The 24,590-nt window shown below is 43.3% G+C and overlaps 1 protein-coding gene across 2 annotated transcripts in view; it reads right to left on the reverse strand.

Annotated features, from left to right (window-relative positions):
• Positions 1 to 3,450: 3,450 nt before the first annotated feature.
• Positions 3,451 to 24,590, reverse strand: part of pax7a (paired box 7a) — a 47,190-nt gene continuing 26,050 nt past the window's right edge. For both annotated transcript variants that reach the window (XM_044350256.1, XM_044350255.1), the window contains exons 6-9: positions 19,925 to 20,090; positions 19,218 to 19,414; positions 7,464 to 7,713; positions 3,451 to 6,266 (exon numbers count right to left, since the gene is read on the reverse strand). In XM_044350256.1, coding sequence (XP_044206191.1) covers positions 6,151 to 6,266; positions 7,464 to 7,713; positions 19,218 to 19,414; positions 19,925 to 20,090 — 729 coding nt within the window. In that variant the 3' untranslated portion in view covers positions 3,451 to 6,150. The remainder of the gene's footprint in view (positions 6,267 to 7,463; positions 7,714 to 19,217; positions 19,415 to 19,924; positions 20,091 to 24,590) is intronic.

A 24,590-nucleotide genomic window follows, 5' to 3' on the forward strand; every position in this document is an offset into this window, starting at 1 on the left:
ACTTCTCCTGAGAAAGGGCTTATATATGAATCTCCTGACTGAATGCACCCAGCTTGTTCTTCACTTAGGGCCGCCACTGCACTCATTTCCATTTTTGTTATTAATATTAATTAGTTTGAGAGCACAGCTCAGATTTTAAATGTAAATCAAGCTTGGCTTCACAGTGATTTTTATCTTGCTCTGATTTCTTAGATTTACAACTTTACTTGGACTTTTTTCCTCCTTTTGTTGTTTTTTTTTTTTTTTTGAACTGCTTTAAGGGAGGTGTGCATTTGTGTGTGTGTATATATATATATATTTGCTGTATTGGATATTTAAACAAAGATTGATCTTATGACATATTAGTTAGCTGATCAAATGCAACATAGGTGAAAGATTTTCTAATTGGGATACAGTTTCTGGTAAATCAGACGACTTTAAGCTACGACAATACTTTATTTGAGCTCCTGCTTTTTACTTATACATGACAGATTATCTATCTATAATACCTGAGAGGGGTAACCGTGAAATTCAAAATACCCAAAATGTTCTGAAAATAAGATTTTCTCCCTATGCAAAACACACAGTTGGGAAGGAGATATATGCATACCAAGCTGTGCGTCTGTGTCAGTGGGCTCCAGGAGGTGACGAGCGCAAAGCTGAGGCTCAGGTACACGGCGTATGCTGGCATAATTACAGGATTTGGAGGATTATTATACTGTAAGTGCTTTCATGGCGACAGCTGGGAGCTTTTTACTCCCTGTGACACATAATCTCGAAGAATAAAACCAAGACCCCCAGAGCATCTCTTAATCATTTCTTAGCATACCTGCACACGGCTCTGAACTCTCTTTCTAAAGACAGATTTGTAAAATTAGAATATAATTATCATATCTAGTATAAATCGTCCTAAAGTCATGTTTTTAAAACACAAACACGTTTTCTTCAAAATAGAGACATTTTTTGCCTGTTTTTGCTTCTAAAAAGAGAGGGCCCTCACTGGTTGTTTGTGTTCTACCTTCTTCTTCGTCTTCTTCATGGCTTTCCTGACTCTTCAGCAGCAGGTTATTTATCACAGCATGGCCAGGTTCAGGAGCCTGGTCCTAAATTAGATCTGAATCACAGCCTCTATTCCATGGCTCATTCTGAAAGTGGGTATGACCAGGCTGGGTCTATGACTTCCCTATCGCTGCCTCCTGAGTGATAGGGCCTCCTGGTCTCTACAGCGAGGCTCAGGAGTTTTCATTTCCATCCCTGTGATCTAAACAAACCCATTACCGCCAGCCATTTATGCACAGGGGCAGTACGCAAGCCCCGGGCCTGAGGACACAGCCCAAAGCTAAGCTACCGTGGCACAGAGCCACCTTCAATGGTCGTATGTCCATATAGAGAGGGGAGAGGAGGAACGAAGAGCTCGGGCCTCTGCACTTTATCTAAACCACTCCAGAGAGGCGAGTGGAATCGGCTCTTGTGGGCTCTGTTTATCCTCTGCTCCTGTAGTCAATCAATTAGGGGATCAAAGGAGGAGATGAGGGAAGTGTCACAAAGCTCTCCCACACACCACTGCCTGAGCTGCCACCTCGTCCAGTCTGAGTGACAGCAGACCAGAGAGAGACAAAACTCCCGGGCCGGCACCTCAGGAGACAAGCTGGAGCAAAGGGGACAACCATAGCACATGCCAAGGTCTAATCTGGACAACCAGAACACAAACTTTTAGAGGAATATATGAGGGTTGACACAAGCAGGCAAAGAGCCACCTAACAGTGTTTATTAAATATGTCAAGAGGATCCACAAAAATCCTCATATTGAATGAACTTATATTGAAAATTTGCTTTGGGGGTAGCGTCCTGGCAGCCGAAATGTTTACTGCGCATGCCACATAACCGCAACATCTTTGGTTCGATTCCAGCCAGCGACCTTTGTTGCATGTCATACCCATCTCTCCCTCTCTCCTTGTTTCCTGTCTACATCCTCACTGCCCACCAGCAAAAAAATGCAGAAAAAATCATTTAAAAAAAAATTTGATTTGGAATTAATTTAGTAATTGACCATATTTCTGCCTCATTGACATGCTTTTCCAGAACCCAAGAAGGCCTCTGTTTAAAAAAAAAAAGGAAAAAAAAAAGTGTGTTTTGTAATTAGACACTGAAGAGAATTTGCATTTGCATCAAATCTAACTGAGCCTTGATGATATAACGTGGTGATAACACTGCAGTTTGTAGCTGATTTGAATCTGTAAATCTAAAGGGAATACTAAATATTTTTGCATCTATTTATACTCGCTGAGCTGTTCAGATCTCAATATTTAACAAAGTATGAAATATGAATGATAGCTACCTCATGATAACACAGTCTAAATAGAAGTTTATTCAGATCAGTACTTACTTTATTTAGCATCAAATTTATCTCCTAATAAAATTTGATGTTAATGATGTTAATACTTGTGATTAGTGATGCCTTCAATTAGTTTCATTTAATTGCAAATGAACAGTAAAGTATTGGTTATTATTTTGTGGTATATAAAATGTAAATATGTCTCTCACACAGCTACTTGGCATGATTTGCTATCTTTACTAATTTACACGAGATTATGTGTAGACAATTTATAGCTACAAAGGCTCCAGACATATCCAACATGTTTGAAATGAGTTAAAAATCAGTCAGTACCACAAGAACATACCTGAGGCATGTTTGACATACCTCAGGCAGTACTGACGGTAAAAACTGAATGAACTCAACTGTTTTGACGTGTAACATAAAGCATAGCGGATGCTTCCACGGCACACCGGTTAGTCCCCCTGCATTCACACCATACCGCAGAGATTTGCAGACAACATTCCCCGGCCAACGGCGGAGCAGAGAGTGCTGCTGGTCAGCGGGCAGAATGAATGACTTCCTACAGCTGCAACCAGACACACTCTGAATCTATCTCTCTGAGTGTGGGACGTCTGAGCTCTCATCACTCCCTAATCACATCACCAGCACTGGAACAGTCAGTGGTGGCCTGCTGACTCCACACATGGAGGACACACACACACACACACACACACACACACACACACATACACAGGCTATGTGCATATGCTTATTTATACATACATACAATCTGTGCACACATGTGGCTGCAAGCAACATTTATTTTCATGATTTATTAATCTGCAGATTTTTTTTTGATTAAGCGATACATTTTTAGTCTATTAAATGTAAAAAAAAATAATCCCAGAACTCAAGGTGATGTCTTTAAATTGCTTGTTTTGTCCAACTAATAGTCCAAAATGTTTTCAATTCATAATGATAGACAATAGTGAAAAAATTCTCACATTTTAGAAGATGGAACCAGAGAAATTCTGGCATTCTTGCTTCATGAATAAATTAAAAGATCAATAAATTCACATCTGATTATATTTAAAAAAACTTGCAAAACAATCTAAACAACAAAAAAAAGAGACAAATGGCTGAATCAGTTTTGTATCTTTAATTGATAACAGTTACGCCAGTGTTACAGTAAACACACCAACAGGCTGAAGGTAGTAAATACCAATACAAGTTTCCCACTACTCTAATACTTCATACAGCAGAATAAATTATACCATGATAATATACACACATGCGGAACAGAAGAAGGAGTAAAGCAAAGCACAGATGTCAGAAAGCAACTAAATAGATTAAGGGTCAAACAGACGGGAGGGGGGGATAAGGAGTTGTATGCTTTAAATATCCAAATGTTTATTGACGCAAGTGTTAGAAATGGGTTTGATACACTAAAGACGATTCTAAAATTCTTCCTTTTTAAAATATACACGAGTGAGGCTTCTAAGCGGAGCAGTTTTAACTGCTGCGATTCAGTGCGGAGTCAGCATTTACTTTGAGCAAGACTTTTCCTCCTGAAGTCTTATTGGTCCACAAATCAAACGTGACTCGATTCAGTTTTCCCAGAGCGGAGAGGCTGTTTTCACCGGCGTCGTTGTCACGCTGAACCGTTGACACCTAAAAGTCCAGGTCCACGGTCCAGTCATGTCTGGTCTGCACTAATAATCAGTCTGTAAGATCAGGTGGTCAAAAACACCCTCAAAATGCTCTGACGCATGAAGATGTTTCAATCCAGCCACCTTCCAAATATACAGCGGTCCTGTAGTCCAGGGAGTCTATCTGTGTCAGCTTTCATTTTCCATTGAGCTCAGTTTGATCCTCTTTTATACAATTTTCATTATTTGAACAATTTCAATGGAATCAACATTTTTTTTCTAATTTATACAAATTTTCCATTTGTACCTGGGCCCAAAACGGAAACAAAACTTTTGGTCAAAACAAGTAAACCAATTAAATACAATTTTAAACAAAACCAACAAAAAACAAGCCAGTTAAGGAAACTCAAATCAAACATTTACTTCCACAGATCCCTTGCTTACCTACCACTCAACATAGTTTTGTTTTAGTATAAAACATACTCTTTATAAACAAACAATACACAATCTGCTCCGGCTACTGTACAGGTTTCAGTTTTTAAAGGCGACTGAGGACCAGATCCTGTTTTAAGATTAAAGTTAACAATTTTGTGTACATCATCACACCGATGCCAGTGAAAAAAAAAAAAAAAATCAAACACATCTCAAGGGAATCGCTGGTCCTGCATTGTGTCAGAAGTCAACTATGAGTGCTACACAAATGTCTCAGATCCACTATTCTTTAATTTTTTTTCTTCTTTTTTGTACATTTCAGTGAGTACGTCAAAGCGGAGGATTAGAGGGGGCTCCAGTCAGAACCAGAGAGAGGGGGTGGGGGCCACTCAAATCAGTGGTGTTACCTGTGCCCTTTCACAACTGACTGGATTATATGATTTTCCAGAGTGCATGTGAATGGCACAGCTTGTGTACTTTTTAATCTCGTAACAGAAAGCGTTGGAATGCTTATAAATTTGTAGATGGAGCCTTTGGAATGTTTCGAAGGAATGCTTATTTAGTCTGAAAGTGGAAACCAACTGAAGGTGCATTTACAAAATGTGCTAATGACTCTATAAAAACAGAAAATACTGGCTAGTGAGGGGAAGGGTCACTGTGAATTAGCTTTGACATTATATTTGTGTGATTTAATCTGCTTTACACTGTTTAAATCACACAGGATTTCCTGGCAGATGGGATTTGGGAGGGGTTGAAGGGGGGGGGGGAATTGAGTTAGCCCTCCTTGGCAAGGTCCATATTTCTAAACAAAATACATTAATTTCTCCAATCCTGTTTTTACAAACAATACCCCCTCCCCATGGACCGCGGCTAAGGATGGGATGGAGGTTAGAAGGGGAAAGCTATTGGCCGCCAAAACGCTGCTTTAATTCCCTGCAGAATCCCTCCAGCCAGACTTCCCACAGAGTGGCCAAGTTCTTTAGGAATGTCAAGATGAATATGAAAGTGGGAAGGTCAAACCGCTCACGAACATTTAGAGCTCAGAGAACAGGCAGAGGGACAGCAGCTTGGAAAACAATCATCCTCTCTCTCTGTGTGTGACTGTGCCAACACGCAAACATGCATACGCAACAGACACTCACTCCCAAATCATGTCAGTCATCCACTGTGTTTTATACGCCAACATCTAACAGAGAAAAAAGAGATACAAATGGAATCAAAGAACAACATAAATCACATTAACCATAATCATATAACAGCAACAATAATCTTAACAATATCAAAAAGGAACAAGAATAAGAGTCGCTCAAATGATATTGGCTTTGTTAACTACTATGAACAGCAAGGTCAAAGTACATGTTGTTGATGGCTCTAAATGTGTGCTGGACTGCAGCCATGACAAAGAGGAACCCGGGCCAAGGCGGCCGACCATCCTCGGGTCGTCTGGGGTCCTGTCTGGCCCTCTGAAAACAAAACTGTGTTTGGGGCAGGGGTAGGAGGACAAGGAGCAGGCAGAGACGCCCAAAGATTGAGAAGAGAGGGTACATAGCCGCCTGGTGGTTGACAAAGGCGTGAAAAGTTTAGTTCCATTCCCCGAAGAGCCTTGTCACACCTACAAGCGTCATTTTCTCCGGTGCACAGAGAGTGCTGATGTCATGGCCGGGCTGCAGAGCGAGCAGCAGAGAGGCGTGCTGGAGTTGGAGTCCAGACTTGATGGAGCATGGAGGAGGGTGGCAGAGGGTGAGGAGAGGTGCAGGGTGTGTCCCGAGGGTTTCAGTAGGCCTGTCCCGTCTCCACCTGCAGCAGTCCTAGCACGGCCGAGTGGTCCCCAAGTTTCATCCTCCTCTGGGTGGACAAGCTCACGTTCTTAGCCAGGTAGTCTACAGCAGCTATACAGGAACAAATAGACAGAAAAAAAACAAAAAACACGTTAGTCTAAACACAGACAGGTGGTAGATTCCTGAGACATATGTCCTATTCACTCTCATTTCATTCCTCTGATTAAGGCTGAAATAAGTTGTGGCAGAAGCGAGTGAGTCAAATGAAAAACAATTCACAACGAAAGAGTGAAAGATAAAAACCCCTCCCCTGTCCCTTGTCTGAGGTTGGCATGCTGCTGGCACGGAGCATGTGCATCCTGGTAAAGTCTCCATGCTGTCACTCAGACGGGTCCCCGTGTGTGTTCTGTGTGCCAGTCTTCATTACACTTGGCATCTCTGATTTCATGCCCTCCATACTCCACATGGCCGATCATTTTCATCCTCAGACAGCAGCTCTCTCCTCTCTCCTCCATTCATTACCCATCTACTGTGCTCAATCACCATCTTAATTAACCTCACATCAGCTCACATCCGCACTGCCATCAGTTTCTAGTTGCTGACAAAACACTGGTGAGCGCACACAAAATGTGATTGGCACGCACACTCTCACCAGCACACGCTCACACGCGTTCACACACCACAACACAAACACATCTAAAAAAAAAAAAAAAGGAAAACCAGCAGATGCACAATACATCACGAGAACCACGAGAACCTGCAAATAAATACAAACAAATGTCGGCTAGCTGGCGCTGACTGGCTTGTTGGGGAAGTGTGCTTCATTTTACCTCTCATGAATGGCTGTGACAGCATCAGTCAATTATGCTAATCTAATAAAGCAAACTCTTTCCTGCCCTGAGGGTGTGTGTATGTGTGTGTGATGGAGACGAGAGAAAGAGGGAGAGAAAGAGAGGTGGGCAAGAGGACACTGTGGCCCCTGAGGGTGTGCTGTTCTTTGAAGTGGCCCTCTCCTCTTTCCCATCCAAGTGGAGTGGGGTGTGACTAAGGCAGCTCTCTAGGAGGATGGTGGTGGTGGTGGTGGTGTTGGTGGGGTGAGGGGGGTCTTTATCAAGAGCACGTGTCTGCCTTCACCAACCAGGGTGCAAAGGTCAGGAGGCTCTCTTGCCTGGGAGTTGGGCATCACTTCATAGGCTTTTTAAATTTAGCCAACTTAAGTGGAGGATATAAACAAATGACTTGCTCTTGTTTCTACACACAAAAAGAAAAAAAAGCATAAACATATAAACATAAATGGAGGGTACTCACTCTGGCCGTACTGGCTGTACTGGTAGCCTGCAGTGACAGGGTCCACGCTGTAGCTGGTGGCGCTGTAGGTGGGGGGGCAGTACGACTGGGAGGAAGCCAGGCTGTCCACACTCTTGATGGTGTCAGAGCGCTGGCTGCAGCTGGCTGAGATGGGGTTGGAGCTCTCCAGGCTGCTGTGCAGGGGGGAAATGGAAAAGTCGTGCTGGGGCTGGGAGGGTACGGCGCTGGGGTTACTCAGGATACTCATCACCTGGGGGGAAGGGGGAATGGAGGATGTTAGAAATTTGGAAAATTGAGGATCAAAGCATTGACAGAGTTGAGGGAAAGTACTTTTTCCCTGCAAATATAGCGCCATCCTAGCACTTCACGGTAAAGATACCAATAGAAATATACCATTTCAACTTTGAAATAGGGAAAGGAAAAAACTTCCCCATTTTTTTTTTTTTTTAAAGAGCAGGGGGAAGGATACAAGGAGGGTGATGAGGTTAAAAAAAGGAGAAAGAGAACAAGAGAGACTGTTTCCATTAACTGGCACTGCCAGTAAGTGTTCTGCTGTGGGACAGAAGGGTCCCAGGGTGATAATAGACCCACCATCCGTGCCAGACAGCCCCTGTCCTGGAGCCTGAGGCCTGAGCCCGAGCCTACAGCACAACAAGCACCAAGGGAGTCCCTAATCCCTCGCCCCTAGCCTACCCATCTCATGAATAGTAATGGAGTTGGAACTGGTAAATGATCCCCTCAGATCCCCACACAAAGTAGGCTCCACAAACCTTACTGAGGGGCCCGCTGATACTGCAGGTTGGGGCTCGCCTGAATATTACAGTGTGTATATTATTCATAGTGCATAAAAGCTTTCAATTCAATATTCTAGATTAATGTAATAGCATGTGACATTCGTCAGAAGAAGGTCTCAAAATATGTTAAAATTGAAGAGATTACCTCTAGTGCTACTCCAGTCTGAAGCACAGCGGCCCAGAACACTGTGAAGAATTTTGTTTTCTTATGCTGTGAGTTTCTTTAAGTGAAAAAGGAAAGTGGAGTGTGTGTGTGCGTGTGTGTGTGTGTGGGAGGGGGTGGTAAAAAGGGAATTGTCCCACACATGCTTCCCTCCTATAGCAGGGAAGCCTTCCTTTCAACATCAGGTTCATGTTGAGTTTCGCTATGCTGCACTGGCCTTTGGCCCCTTGGCTGCTAAACCAATTAGCCCATCATGGAGGTGGTTACCCAGGGGTGATACACACGCAGACATACAGTATGTTTGCATGCATGCACACTTGAACGGACACACTCATGCACGCGCGCGCGCACACACACACACACACACACACACACACACACACACACACACACACACACACACATACATACGCTGCAACCATAGAGGCAAAGCAGGGGCAAGCCAAACAGCCCACAAATGATGCACTAAGGATACTCAGCCCGAACTATCCCACAGAGGGAAAATTAACTATATTCTGCTAATTAATCATATCTTTAGAAAAGGCCTCCCAGGAAATATGAAGCACTCGAAGCACATCAGAAACATAAAGGCTGGTTAGTCATTTCCACATGTTAATTCTATCAGTATGGAAACCCCCACCGTCCCCTCCACATCTGCACACAAAGCATGTGACATCTATCCATAAGAGGGAGATTCATGGCCCTCTTCATACTGGACACATGTGATGCTCCCTCCCATATGGAGCTGGGCTGCACACTATGAGGAGGATGAGAGAGGAACGTCCTGATGGTTTGCGATGGCTGAACGTGAAAGGGGGAGCTTGTTAAGTGTCCTGAGAGAGACAGCTGGAGGGCATGAGTCCATTTTAGTCATTGCTTAATTGAAGCTTGATTACATCGCTTCCTTATGAAATAGAATAGCCAACAATTTGCCCGATTATTATTCATGCTTATAAAAGTTCTTCAAAAGAAAATGACTTCTTATCATTGACATTGTTGCAGCTGTGCTATTTTAGCAAATTAGGATGGGTCGGCCACTTTAGAGTCTGACAAGTGTTGTCATCTGTGAGGATGTAGCTATCCTTCAGTTGTCCATCCCACAAGAGGATTCTGTCTTAATGATTTAATCTTTGCTAGAGGGGGAAAGGTAAACTCCTCTGTCAGGTTCTCATTAGCTTTGAATCAGTAATATTTTGTTTTCTGCTTCACCAAACTATCCTCCTAATCTGATGAGGGTACAGCTCTGGTTGCCAGACCGGACAGAGCTTGAGTCACTTCAGCCTCTCAGCACAACTCCTTGCGTGTTCTTCCACCCACATCTACAGTATTTTATGTTATCCATATAGGCCGTTTTCCATTGCGGGGCTTTTTTACTTTGATGTCCCCATAAAGTTCTTTCAACCCACATTCAGGTGTTAAATGACACTCGGTTACATAAGCTTGTAAAAACCAGTTGTAGCTGGATATCTTCAAATATTTCTGTTACTAAATCAAAACTTTATAGCTAATTCCGGCATAAAGTGCAGCATTGATTGAAACTCCTAGCCAGCGGATTTTGTCTGAGAGAGCAATAAAAAGCTTTTCAGATTTTTGTATGTATAAAACACACAGAGCTTGATAAACGTTTAGAGGATGTGGTTTCAAATTGACATGGATATTTGTTGATGCAGTGTTTCATGGGGTTTCACTTAAAGAGGTCCGGTGCACCAGGAGGATACTCAAATTTGAAATGATGTACGTCAGACTTGTGGAGTTTGAATTGCGGAGTAAAATTTATGAGATGAGAAAAAATCTTAACAACCACATTATTTTTCCTAACATACTCTTTACACCCTCACAGAGAAGACTTCCTCCCTGCTTCTCTCCATCCCTCCCTCCCTCCCTCCCTCCCTCCCTCCCTCTCCTCGCTCTCCCCCCACCTCCCTCCCTTTCCTTGCATACAGCGTCCTTAGCAGCCCAGAGTTCGTTTGTTGTTTGACGTTGTGTGAGTGCTGGTTTGGGAGATAATGTGAGCCAGGACCTAGTTTAAAGGACAATGCTCCAGGGCGTTCCCTGCCTCTCTCACTCCCCCCCACCCACCCACCCTCACCCTCTCCCTCTCCTTTTTCCGCTCCCTCTCTACAGATAGATTACTTTATAAATAATAATAAAAAAGTAATTAATTCTCTCAACTTCTGAGCCCTCCAGCCTGTGGCGAAGTGAATGGGGAATTGTAAATTGATACAATGTGCATCCTTTCAGATAAATAAATAGCGCACTTGAGACACAAAAAGAGCCCCTTTCATACCTCCCTAATTTCTTCAACAGCCAAATTACATTTTTTTTTTGTCTGCGTGAATGTTTGACGAGTTGTTCTTTGTTGGATTTCTCTCCAGAGTAAAAAAAAACGTGACAGAGACAGAGCTGAAGAACAAGAAAAAATAAAAAAAAGAGAGAAAACAAAAAGTCAATCAAGAAATAAAATACAGATGCACTGCTCACCATCAACATTTTTTAAATTGAAATTTGTCAGTGGTATTGTCCTTCTTTTGATGAGAAACTATTTGATTCAAATATCATGTACGATATTGAAATGTGCAGCATGTATATGTTTCTATAGTTAGCAGTATGGATCGAATTTGCCTCTAATCTGTGACTAAAAAATCATATTGCAACTGTTTGTCTTCTATTGAAACACCTGACGATAATAAGTGGGCACATGAACTCTTGCGACAGATTAAAACAACACAAATTCACAAGTGTAAAGAAAGGAAATGGGGCAGTGAAAATACGATAGCCTATAGAAAGAGGACGAGGGGGGCAGAAGAGAGAAGAGAAAGTGATATAGAGTGAGTGAGAGGAAAGTGGAGGCTTTGGGAAGTACAAAGACTCCTGTAGGACTGTGCTGGCCTGAGGGCTAGCCTGCCTGGAGAGCTGATAGGAGCCCCTTCTGTTCCATTCCCGGCGCCAGCGCCAACACACCCCACTCCACAAATACTCTTAATCTGCGCAAGACTGGATTAGTTCCTCTGTCACCGATAGCTCCCCGTTCTGCCCAAATCAAATGCCCCCAAGATGTACCTTTAAGTTAGGCAGAGGTCACCGGGGCAGACGGGGAAAAATGAGCACTCCAAATGTCTGTAAGTTATCTGAGTGGTGCAGAATAGCATCTTGCACCTTAGCAGATCTGCCTGGCTGATACCCGCTTCAGCAGAGAATGATTAAAGATCCACAGTGATGACACTGAATTTCAGATCAATATTTGAAGGCCAGTCCTGAGGGTGTGATTACAAGAAGAGGATAGTGTTTAATTCTGTGACCCGGGAGTCACACAGATCCAGTGTCTGGAAACTGTCTGACTTTGAGAAAAGCCAAAAAATTAAATAAAGACTATTAAAAAATGTATATATAGAAAGAAATGTTTAAAGATATTTCCTTCAATTACTTTGTTAAATAAAGTCTTCATTCTCATTGCGTTAAATGCTTAAAATAAAATCTGAATCGAGCACATAATAACCTGACACAAAACAAAAGTGAAGGAAGTAAATAACAAATGAAAATATCAGGGACTCCCCCCACCAAGTCAGTCGACTCCTGCTCCCACAACGTCCCACCCTTCCCCCATCCCTCACATGAGAGGGCCAGCCCAGCGGGCAGTAAGGCCCCTCATCTGAGCAGACAAAATGACTATTTAAAAATAACAGTGATTGCATAAATTGAATTAAAGCGTTTTGGTCACGGTGGAAGTGGCGCGAGGGGTGGCGTGGGGCCGCAGCAGACAGCCGGGATGGTGGCAGGCAGCAGATGACGTGCTCTGGCCTGCATGCCACTGCGTTAATTGGCCGAGGCACATTAATAAAAACTGAAAAGTGTCTTCCACTAGCTCCATAGGATGAAGAGACAGAAGCAGAATGAGAGGTAAAATGAGAGGAAGGGTGGGGGGGTTGATGCTGGAGGCAGAGAAATGGGCCTTTGAAGAATGTGGTGCGTATGGGGGGTTGGGGTGGGGTGCTAATTGTGTTCAATTAAGTGGCTGATTGGCACTGACAGAATCTGGGCATTGACAAGTCAGGCACAGATGAGGACGATTAGCGGGCACTGGAACAAGCTGTCACTCCTCACAACATGTTAGCCATCCTGCGCCTGTGTCTCTTCTCCCTCTATGAAACCGCTCATGCATACAAAGGAAACTAGAACAAGCAGAAGTGGAATATAATTCATATTTATTTTAGGGCTGTCCACACCTCAACTCTCTCTTTTCAGATTTTAATTAAGTTAAATCCTCTCTAGCCCACATTCGCTAATGCTAGCCTTCGCGTTCAAGAAAGCACAGCTGCTCAAGCTGGAGGACGCCCCCCCCCCCCCCTCCCTCCTAAACACCCCACAGTATAAGCTATAAACTTGGCCCTGCACTAACCAGAGGTTAATATGCCGTCTATTGGACTGCAATTGGAGAACGTGTGGGGAGCAATCCTCTATTCTTTGCTAGTGATATGCTTGAGTAACTATGGGATGGATTCAGCCACTGGGAACAAGAGAGGCCCCTTCAAAGCGCGCACACACACACAGACTCCGACTCTCCGCACCTTGCACCGACGCCTCTTCTAAATTAAACGGCAGATTTTCTGATTCCAGGAGAGTGGTTTCAGCGAGGCAGGGCCTGTGTGTATGTGAGGGAGCAGCTCCAGGAGGAAAGCGAGGCGGATCGAGGGAGAGAAGGGGAAAAGGGGGGGGCGGGGGGGGAGAGGGAGGAGGGGGAGGGGTGGGGGTTGTTTGCTAGAAACAGCAGGGGCCAGGTCTAGTGAAAAATGTCAGGTCAAATTGTTCTTGACAGTGTTAATATCTGCACCTCATAGCCATAATTACATGTAAATAAATAGTGAAATAGCTCTCAGCTGGAGACTGAGAGGGGAGAGCTGCTGCATGAGACAACCAGCTGAGGACCCAACCAACTCCCATAGTCTCATCTTATTGTCAGAAGGAAGAAAGGAGGAGAGAGAAAGAGACACGTGCAATGAACCATGCTGGCAATAGATACTCATATTTTTCTAGCCTTTTAACAAAGGCTAGAAAAACTGTGAGTGTTGAATAAACTTTGCAAAGGGGTCGCGAGCATGAGTTCCCAGTGGGAAAGGTAGGTGAAGTGAATCGGGACCGAGAAACCAATGAGGGACATGCAGACAGAGACAGAGGGAGGGGGACAGAGTGAGAAAACGTGGGTGAGAGAAAAAGTCAGAGAGAGTATTAATCACAGCTATGCACCTGTCAGAGTGGCATCTGGAACTAACAGGAACCACATGCAGCTAGACAACATCCCGAACCTCCGGCTAGCAGGGCAGGTTCACAGCAAACCAGCTCTCTCTTCTCCCCCAGCCGTCCCATAACCCCTCTGCACCCTGACCCTTGACCCCGAAGAGATGGGTTGACCCAACATATGCCCCACAGATACTTCACCTGCCCAGCAGCCTGCTATCACAAGTGGATATTATTATTATTTTTAATATAATTAATATTATTTCAGTGCAAGTCACCTTTGAATTGTACACATACGAGGCTGGAAATCTCCACAGATGAGCATGTGACACAGTGTATGCCTGTGTGTAATAGGTATTTTAGATAGGATCGATGCCTGTGCCTATACTTTAATAAAGGCAGTACCACTCTCCACCTTATAGACATTTCAACTGCGTGGGACACACAGCATGTGAATCAGTCTCAGTCATTTTCTCCTTAAATCCCCATCTTCTAGGATTTACTGAAATTCATATTGGCTGCCTCTGCAAGATAAATGTAAATCACATTCCCTTATATTTACTATTTATCAGGATGCAGCAGCTCACTTTCAGCAGGAAATATCTCTCACCCGCACACAAACACCCTTGCATTTAAATAGCATTTTTATTGTCCGCCATAGCCTTTCATCTGGGCGTAGGGAGAAGAGCTGCCTCTCCAGGGGAGAGAGTTGGAGCAAGAGAGGAAGGTGGGGAGAGAGACAGAGAGAGAGAGAGAGAGATAGGGAGAGAGAGAGAGCAAAGCACTATTGGCAAGGCATCATGGGATGACAAAAAGCCAAATGGAGGGAAGGAGGGTTGGTAGGTGAAAAATAGATTATGAATACACAAAGCTCCGACCAAAAATATTTTGGAATGAAAAGAGAATGGCTTCACTTGGTTGCTCGAGAGACATAAAAGATGGAGTGAGCAACAAATGGCTCAGGTAAACAGAGGGCTAGTATGCTGAAATACTGTCTCAGCTACTATCAAATGAGGCCTACATGTAAAGCAGCAGCTATGTCCATGATGTGCTCTATGAGTGGCTCTCTCATAGCTCAAATTGATTTTAAAGCTGTGAGTTAACACTGAGAAACAATGCTATTACTTATGTCATATTTCATAAAAGCTGCAGTCTATGCTGATAAGTCTTTGGAAGCAGCAAAAACAAACCGAGACGTGTTATCATGCAGGAGACGAAAGCCAAATGCAAGGCGACCTCGGCATGTGCAGATTGCACATTTCTGGTGTCACAGACAGAGAATCTTTCCTCAGAGTTCAAAAGTGTTGCAAAACAACAGCAAACACTAATAATCTGTGCAGAAGCAGTATAGCCAGTGGATATGATTTACAGTCCCTGGATTTTCTTGGCAGCTGCCGACAGCAGGTCTCTTTTTTCTGAAAGCCTCTTACATCTTTTTTTATACTTGCCAAATTGAAACAGTATTTGTTTTAATGGGAGTTCTAATTAACCAGTATGTATTCCCCCTCTTGCTCTGCGAGTGGCTGAGCTATGAATGCAGGCTATGTGCTCATCCCCTTTGATTTGTTGTCAGTGGAGCCTGCCAGCTGACACAGTGCCCGGTGAGCGGCTTAATGCCCAAGTTTTAATAATGTGGGGGACTACATGAATCTCCCCCTCTCATTGGTATTCAGGTGCAGAATGTCTTGTTAGAAGTCAGGGAGGGAGGCGGAATGAAGCCAGAGCTCCAGATTGTTCCGTACATTTTCCCCTCTCCATTTTTTTTGGCAACGGCAGAGCTTGCTTCTTAAAAATAATTCATCCTGTTTTTAAAAGAAGCGTCTGCGCTAGCTAATGGAAGAGCAGCAGCACAGTTTGGAGTCTCCCCTGGCTTATCTCTCTCAGACAGTTGTGGGGAGTCGCTGGTGAGCATGGTGTCAGCGTGCGTGGTACGGTGCAGCGCCGCGCGGGCAGGCAGGCCTGGGGACACAGATCAAAGGGAGGCAGGGGTGAGAGCCGCTCTGCCTCTGATCCCGTGTACGTGTGTGTGTATGTGTATGTGTGTGTGTGTGTGTGTGTGTGTGTATGTGTGTGTGTGTGTGTCTGTGTGTGTGTGTGTGTGTGGAGGCCCAGCCCACTCACACAGCCCAAAGGCCCTCCACAGATATACACACACATCCTTGTCATTCCAAAACACACAACACTTTCATAAAACTGCAAAACAGAAAAAAAAAAGTTCCTCACAAAACTTTGCAAACTTCCTTCATCAAAACAGCAATAAAATCTCTCTCCACTGCACCTATAGAGTTCACTTAACTCTCCCTATCACGTCTCTCCATCATAAGCAGATACCTGCGGCCACCATGCAACATCGCTGCAAACATGCATGACACAGTCAACAGTGCCCTTTTTATTCTGCAAAGGAAAAGCTTTTCTCATTGTTTTTATTGCTCAGTATTATTATTTCTAGAAATTTCTCTGAACAGTGAAACCCAAGCTCTGCCACTGAGCTGCTTGCATGGCTTCAGCTCTCCAGTGCAGTTGTTTTCTTTCCTCTCCCAGCAGGTGTCCCTGTCATGCAATAATGAGGAATTTAGCCCAAATGTCTCCACGCAAATGTAATGGCCATGAACACTGCTTCAAAGAATATGCAATGAAAAGTATCTTGGAAGCTCTTTAGAGTTTCATGTCACCAGGTTTTGTTGAAAATATACAGTATTCTTGTGAGATGATTGTGTTTTGGTTGTAAAAGCATGAGCTCTTTAGTTGAAGGAAAGGTTTCTATCCTTTTGTTTTTTCAGAGTATGCAAAATACTAATTTTCAGTGCCATGATAGCTATTTAAAAGGTCAAAACAAAGTCAAGTTCTTAAGGGAATATCAAAAATGAAAAGACTAGGATGAAAAAGCAGACATCAGCTTACATCCTCAAGTAAAGATAGGTGAAAAATACTGGAATGCCTGTCCTCTGTGCCCTTGCCTTTCCCTCTCTCCAACACCTGCTGTGCCTCTAAATGAAACAAGACCAACAACAAAACACACTTCTGGTTTCATACCTTTTGCCCAGCCATGCACAGCTTCACTCTCACCACCCTTAATATACTGCCTCCCTCAACCAGCCAAACATGTTGTATATCCCACAATGACAGCAACCGGTTTCAGTGTGGATGGCTTTTCCACCGCCTGTAATGGGAAAATGTGTGCTGTCGGGATAGGTTATGGGATTGGGATGGACGCGAGCTCCTGTCGGGACTGCTGAACGCTGCAGGATTCCATTACAGACTTGGCACCTCGCCACCACAGCCCATTTACTGGGAATCACTGAATTTTTGTCAATCTTTACAGCAACCGCTAGGCCATCAATGCCAGACACTTGAAGAAATAGCTCACACATACCAATGCACAAGCATATCTCCTGCAAACAGATGCTGTCTGTAACTTACAATATCAAATTCTCATTTCCATTTCGATAGAGTCCCTTTGTGTTCCTTTTTTTCCCATTACGGGGAAGGGAAAACAGGAGGGTAAAAACATGCTGTAAATCATGAAAAATAAACTGTAAGGTGTCATATGTGTGTCAATGATTTCCTAAAGCTGAGAGTGACTTGCCGTTTGAGGGGAATTTGTTTAAATGCAAGCAAAGACAAAGCAAGGTAACGACTTGGACAAAGTAAACTTGGTGTTTATTGTGCAAGTTTTCTGTTTCCTGTGGATAGCTGCATGCTAGTGGAGCGAGAGGGACAGATAGGGGCAGCCTAGCCCAGCAGGACACTGCACCACCGAGTGAACTCTGATTCTGCTGTCAGTGGGAACATTCATCTCCATGCTGAGAGACTGATAGGAATGCCACACAGCATTCTACATGCATTCAATACATTTCAATCCTGTGCAGTCCAAGCATGGTATGACACATCAAAACATCCACACCACATGCACACGCCCTCCCAAAAATTGAAAATATAAAATCCACAATTTAATTTTTAAATAATTAAATTAATGAAAAAAACAACAACAAATAAACTGCATTTTAGGTGGGTTTTTAAAATGACTTTCATCAAACCCACTTGATAGAGTAATTGAATACTGAAAATCCATGCTGTACAGTTGCCCAAAGGCTCCTATCCTAATCCTCACTATGACAGGAAATGTTTAATATCCCAACACATTCTTGAATTCCTGTGAAGAGATGGAGAGAGAGCGACAGTGAACCCCATGCCAGTATTAGAGAGAGCCATTAATGAAAAAAAAAAAGATTCCATGTTCCTGGTGTTTTTCTGCAGGTTTGCAGAGAGAGCATTAGCAGTTAAAGCCCCTGTGCCACGATTAACAATCAAACACGCTGTGAGCCTCCATGTTATCCTCCGTCGCTCCAGCAGGAGAGAAAATCTCTTTTTTGTCACAAAATCCTTAATTCTTTCTTCTTTGAAGAAAGAGGGTAATACCAAGAATGTTTCCAATCTGCTTTGAGAAATATTTGAAGAAAAAAAAAAAAAAAAACTCCCAATAAAACACGTGTGAACGACGGGGTAATTGTGGACAAATGCAGCATTGAAATTCATTTTCAACTCTTTACACACCATTTCAATCTTATTTTCTGCCTGTTAACCACATCTTGTTGGTGAGGGTGGGCAAGACTGGCCAGTATTGATGGGTAATTGTGTATAATTCACTCCGTACACACGATTTGCATCAATACAAATCATTTTTCATTCTGTGCTACTTAAAGCTCAACCCTTACCATAGAGTCTCATTTAAACGCTCATTAATGGAGGTGTCCAAAGAGGTTAACATGAGAAATCCGGCGCTTTTTTCAGAAAGGGAAGCAAACAAACCTACACATACAGTATCACACATTAAGATGGCAAAGAGGAGAATGAATATAGTAGATATTATTGTCCCTCTATAGTTTTAAAGTGCTATTAGGAAACCCAAGAACATAAATAGCCTGGGTAATTTCCTCCATATCATGACAGGAGCAGGGACAAAAGCTGCTTAAGTGACCAGCAGGATGGACCTACAGGAAAAACCTCACATGTAAGGAGCACATCCCCTCTGTCAATCTGTACATTGAGCTTCCTGAAAATCATGCAGTAAAGTGATGAACTAAATCACACATAGCACTGGAGTCTTCCAGCTGCAGACAATTACGTGAAGAAGATTATGGGTCTACATTTATAAGCTTTAGCTAATTATTTCATCTGCATGTGTTCTCACTGCGCCGCGCAGGATTTATACGTCCCAGGAAAGTCGAAACCGCTGTTTGGAGCAGCTTGAGTACTTGCGGTACTATCAAGATGAATTTTAATTTGTTGATGTTAATCCAATTGTTTTACAAATGTAGCAATTTAGTAGCTAAAATAAATCCAGGGCTTTGGAAGGCGAACATAAAAGCCCACACTGGCAGTTATTTTGCTGAACATGCTTTTTCTGAATTTTAATTTCAGTCAAATACAATTACATATTCTGAACAGTGAGAAGAGGAGGAGGAGGGGAGGTGGAAGACATTGTAGATGAAGAATGTTAACACTTTATATAAGGGAGCATTATTTATAGTTGTGACGTCTGTAGGTGAAGTCTGTGGGACTGACCTGTGGGGAGAGCCCGTTGCCGACAGGGTTCATGTGGTTGCTGGATGCTGAGGGGCTCATGAAGGTATCAGAGTAGCTGGAGAAGCTGTGGCGATTGGACGACAGACCATAAGCAGAGCTGCTGTCAGCACTCAGACCTCCCTGGTGCATGGAAGATGGAGGCAGGGGCTGGGGTCTGTGCAACGTACTGCTGCCCTCTGACACCGAAAACAAACACAAACCACGCACAGGTAAGACAGGATCTTAAGGAAATACAAATTCTAAGCTGAAGCTAAGCAGAAATCATCAAACAGCAACATCAAAATTTAAGGACAAGTTATGATTTAACTCTAAGTCATATGCATAGTCCATTAAGAGTCCTGCCAGTAAATTCTTTACCAAGTAAAAACATCTCTTTATTAAACGTGTTGTAAAAGACGGAAATGACCTGTTCTTTTAGCGCATAAGAAATGAGATGAAAGCTTGTTTCTGTTCCACTGTGACAAAGATGTGATTGTAAAGATAACTACTTGCTGCATGGTTCTTATATGCTGCACATGGTTCATATATAACTTAAATTGTTGTTAACGAAATCATAAAATATGGAAGGCATACCACAAATAAATAGGACTAATGTAATCTTTTTCAAAATTAGATTAAACTCAGTACAGAGCATCGTTTCTGGCGGAAATATTTTGTGAGAGTGGGTGCAGAAGTGTCTGTCTCACCCTGCGATAGTGTGGTGCTGGGGTAGCTGGACTCTGGTAGCTGGTATGTGGGTAAAGTTGGCATCCCTGTGGGTGGGAATCCTCCAGGAAGCAGGTGGTTGAAGGCCGCTAGTTGATTGGCACCGGCCTGTTTACGCCACCGAGCCCGCCTGTTGCTGAACCACACCTGCAGGAGAAGGTTTTTTTACAAAAAAGAAAAAAGATGAATACACACTTCAAAACAAAGCCTTAAAAATACTAACCCTCTTTTAGCTTTAAACATTAAGTTCCTGCAGGCTACAAGTTGTTTTATCTTTCATTATTTTTTTTAACTCCTTTTAGACTCGTGCAGTGAGCATTTGACTGCAGTAGACTCTCACTAGAGTTTGCTTACTCCTGCCACCTGTGATTAATCTGCCGGTTAGTGTGAGTGGTAGTGCTGGTGGTAGTTGAGAGTCTGGAGTCCCTGTGGGAGCTGCCATAGAGGCTCAGTGGTCCGTCCCTGTTGTTCTTAAGTGGCTGAAGCTGTGATCTGTGTAAACAGGCTGCCCTAAGCCCCCTTCAGAGGGAAGAAGTCATTTAAAGGTCAGAGGTAGGCCACTAGCCTCTACATCACACACCTCAAGTATGTTTGTGAAGCTATTAGATGCTTTGAGAGAAGCCATCAACTGTGCTGTGGATACATGGAGAAACGCTAACTGATATGCTATTACTGCGCTCTTTTAATGTGGTGGTTTTTAAAGCTTAAGAAGTCAGTTTAAAAGGAAAGAAAATGTTTTAACTTTAGAGTCTAGACACACAGTTCTATAAGGCTGCAAATAGCAAAATGCACACTAAATGAGCAGCACCAAAGCGCAGACACACAATGTCAATTCCCTGAATGAAAGGGGAAAATATAGGACTCTTTTGAACCACAAAGATTTACACATTTTAAAAAGGCTTCTGCTTCAACAAAACATGAATATAATCAGGCCTTTTGAAAAGAGCCAGCAACCTGTTCCATTTAACCAAGACAAGGCCCGGGTTTCACTGTGTGCTAAGGGTTGAAGGACATTGATCTATGCCTCGCACAGGCAATTCATCAGAGTTTAATACACTGTCAGCGCAGTTCATCTACTGTTGTGTTTCAAACGGCCCGGGCTATTGTGAGTGCACATGAAAGAGGGGGACAAAAGCCCCTCCATACGCCACGGAGAACAGTGGACACAAAGAGGGGGCGTCCCTTTTAAACAGGTCTTAAAGAGGGACACTTTCAAGGGGACTTACACAGCGACATACTCACTGCTTCTTGGGGCTGCCTCTTTTTGTACACACAAACATACATATAAACTCATATAGGCCTACAAGGGATCTCAGCCCAACAGAGATCTTAATTTGAATGTTGCTCTTTTCCCTCACACAGTCACTGCCTCTTTAAAGACCCGCTGATTTTTGCCTATAGCTCAGTTTAGTCGTGAGCGCTTACTAGGAAGAAAATGGGATGCAATAGGCGACGGCTGTGTCGGCACTTGAGAAAAGGGCAAACCTCAATTATGCAACTTGAAAACCAACAGGAAATCTTTATCTCAAGCTCGATTGCTTCTAAAGACCCCGTTTGAATCCCTCAATCAACTATTCCAAAACAAATGCAGTGTGTGGCTCCAGTGAAATTTCTGCTATTGGGATGTAGTGGAGCGTGGTCCAAGGTCTGAACTAAGCTCCTACTGGGCCAGACAAACAGCTGCCTGGCCCAGGGGAGGGGCACGGGGGGCACACCCCTTCCTTCCACACACTCCCCATCACCCCACACCGCAGTGCCACTTCACCTCCGACCTCATCGACTCACCCCACCCCTCTTTTATGTTCACTTTAACTTCCTTCCCCCTTTGTTATCGAAGCTTAGGAAGGAGGTGTTCCATCATGGCAGACACAAAACACTTAAACGTTTGCTTTGCTTTTTCCTTTTCTTTTTACTTTTTTACATTTTAGCATCTTGTCAAAACTTTACTAAAAATATTTCCAATACGTATTTATTTGTGGCTGCTCCACAACCTCACCACAACATTTCCTCTTCAAAATTGATTTCTCCAGCATTTCCTGTGATTTTTACCACTTTAGATTTAATGTAAATTTATGTGTTCTTGCCTTTGCAAATAGAAGCCATCATAAATATTGAGCATACACCTAAATGCTTTTTGTGGGTTTGCACCTTCATGCAATTGAAATTTATTATGAAAAGGGCCTTTATGGGATGAGGCATTATAAGAATTCATCATTAGTTGTTATAATGCCTCTTGTTTCTGCCAGGAATCTTAAAACTATCTCATTCCAGCTGCCAGAAAAGCTTAGAGGAAAGACTACTCTCTTTATTTGAACAAACAAGCTTGCTGCAGTGTTAAACTACCAAATAGGCAGCAGCTCTGTTGAGTTAGCATGCACAAACATCAGATGCAGTGTGTCCACTTTAATATATACTGTATAAATGGGACACGACAGGAGGATGTGTCACTGACTGAGTGACTTATACTTCAACTATCATCAGGCTCTCAGCACACACTGGGATAAACATGTACACAAGTGGCAATGCACATGCGCACAAGTGCCCATATAGGCAATCGCACACATGCATACATTGCAAGCGCACACTTATACATACACACATTCACTCTCACACAGGCTAACACACAGCCTGAAGCTGAGGATTTGAGGCTGCGCTCTGGAACCTGATCACAAAGTCACCTTGGACCACATTTTCTCCTCTGCTCTCCCCAATCCAGTTTAATTCTCTGCAGCACAGAGAGTTGCAGCGCTCCTCCATGTCTCCCTATCTACCTACAAGTGTGCAGCTGAATTCATGTGGCTCACTTCTGTTTCCTTTTCACGGACTAAAAGGTTTCCCTGCATTCCCTGCAGTCTTGTCCAAGTGTACTTGGACAAGACTGCGATGCTTCTCTGAATGGTTGTGGAGGAAGTTTTTTGGGAGGAAGGGGGGTGGTGGTGGTGGTGGGGGGGGAGACTTATAAGCTTGACTTATAGAAGCTTGTGAAACAAAAGCCTTGGAATACTTAAATGAGGAGGACAAAGGGTGAAGGTTGTTGTACAGCATGACCAGAAGAGGGTCTAGATGCAAACCTCAAACCAGCAATCGGATAACAAACCTTCAGCAACCATGGCATTCAGTACAGTGACACAGATTTGGTCTCCAGCTCAAGTTTGGCTGCTCGCATCGCTTCATTGCCCTTAATCTTACATTCACTCGCAGCCAAAAGAATCGATTCCTCACAATCAAGTGGCATTTTGCATTTTCTTATTGCTGATCAGCGATAATACGCACGCCGAACATTGTAAACGCGTGACACTGCACTGCAGTAAAAACGTCTCCGTGTTGTTTCTCTTAAATAGGATCACTCATATTTCAGAATTCCCCGTTCAGACAATCCTCCATGAATCATTTTGTCAAAGGGAAGTACTGAATATGTGACGCCTTTCAGGAGTCAATTTGCAACATTCGGTAGATGAATACCAAGAGCCGAGATAATGACAAAACAAAATGTGCTGCTGACTTCATATCCACAAAAACACAGAGGGGTGATGCAACCAGCCTCAACACACAAATCCTCTTCTGTCTCATACCACGCAATACCCCTCCCCTCCTCCTCCTCCTCCTCTCTCCTTCCCCTCTTCTTTCCTCTCTCTCTCTCTCTCTCTCTGATTCCCTCCCTGCTTGCCTTCCAGACTGGCACTATGCTAATTAAAGTAGCTAGGAGTGTGAATTTGAGAGGAGAGTGGGATTAGCTTGATAAGTATCAGGAGTACAGAAGCACTGTACCAAAGTCATTTAAATTCTAATAATAAGAAACTGTTAGAACATTCACACTGATGCATTGCAACAATTTCTCCCCTACAATCTACATAAATCCTATTTATTCCTTTATGAAACATAAACCCATACTGGCGGGAATACAGTTGCCTGTTGGGTTTGGTTGTCACCACTCAGCTCCATTATGATTTTCTCTTTTGCCGCTGGTACTCGACTGATATTATAACAATCAGGAAAATTGTGTATTACCTTGTGATATATCCCTACAGGATTATATTTTCACTAGCTATGTTGGAAACTTGTTTAAAAGCATCAGCATGAGTTTGGCTGTTACAAATACGTATGTGGGGAATGGTGTAGTCTGGTGCACGGGGCCCCTTGAGATAGTCTCCATATAGGTCTCTTTTTCATTCCATGCATCAACAGGCCAGCACAAGCCACAGATAAAGAGAGAAACTTTTTACCAAATTGATTTGCACGCTTCGTAAAAAGCAATGCTTATACCTTATTAGATTCCACTAACTATAATAGCTACATGCAGAATGTTTATTGGTAATGAAAGAGGATCTATGTGACAGATTCGGTAAAGCGAGCCGGCGGCAGCATGCTGGGATGATGAGCCCCAGCCGAGATTCAGGAGTCAGTCTCTTAAAAACTTCAGTCTAAATAGAAGAGAATGTAATTTGCTTCATCTGCGAGCGTTGATTTACAGCGGCCTGCAGCCTATTGCTTGCACCCCCCTCCTTAGTGCCGTGTTCTGGCGACAGCTACCCCCACCTGGTCCACTCCTCCGAGGACACAAATGATGCTCTCTTCTCTAATAGCTCATGGAATGGCTTTGCCGCCCGCTCCTGTTAAAACTGTGGGTTATCAGATGGAAAGTGGCAG

This window comes from Thunnus albacares, chromosome 4 (genome assembly GCF_914725855.1).
Source record: "Thunnus albacares chromosome 4, fThuAlb1.1, whole genome shotgun sequence".
NCBI classification, from domain to species: Eukaryota; Metazoa; Chordata; class Actinopteri; order Scombriformes; family Scombridae; genus Thunnus; species Thunnus albacares.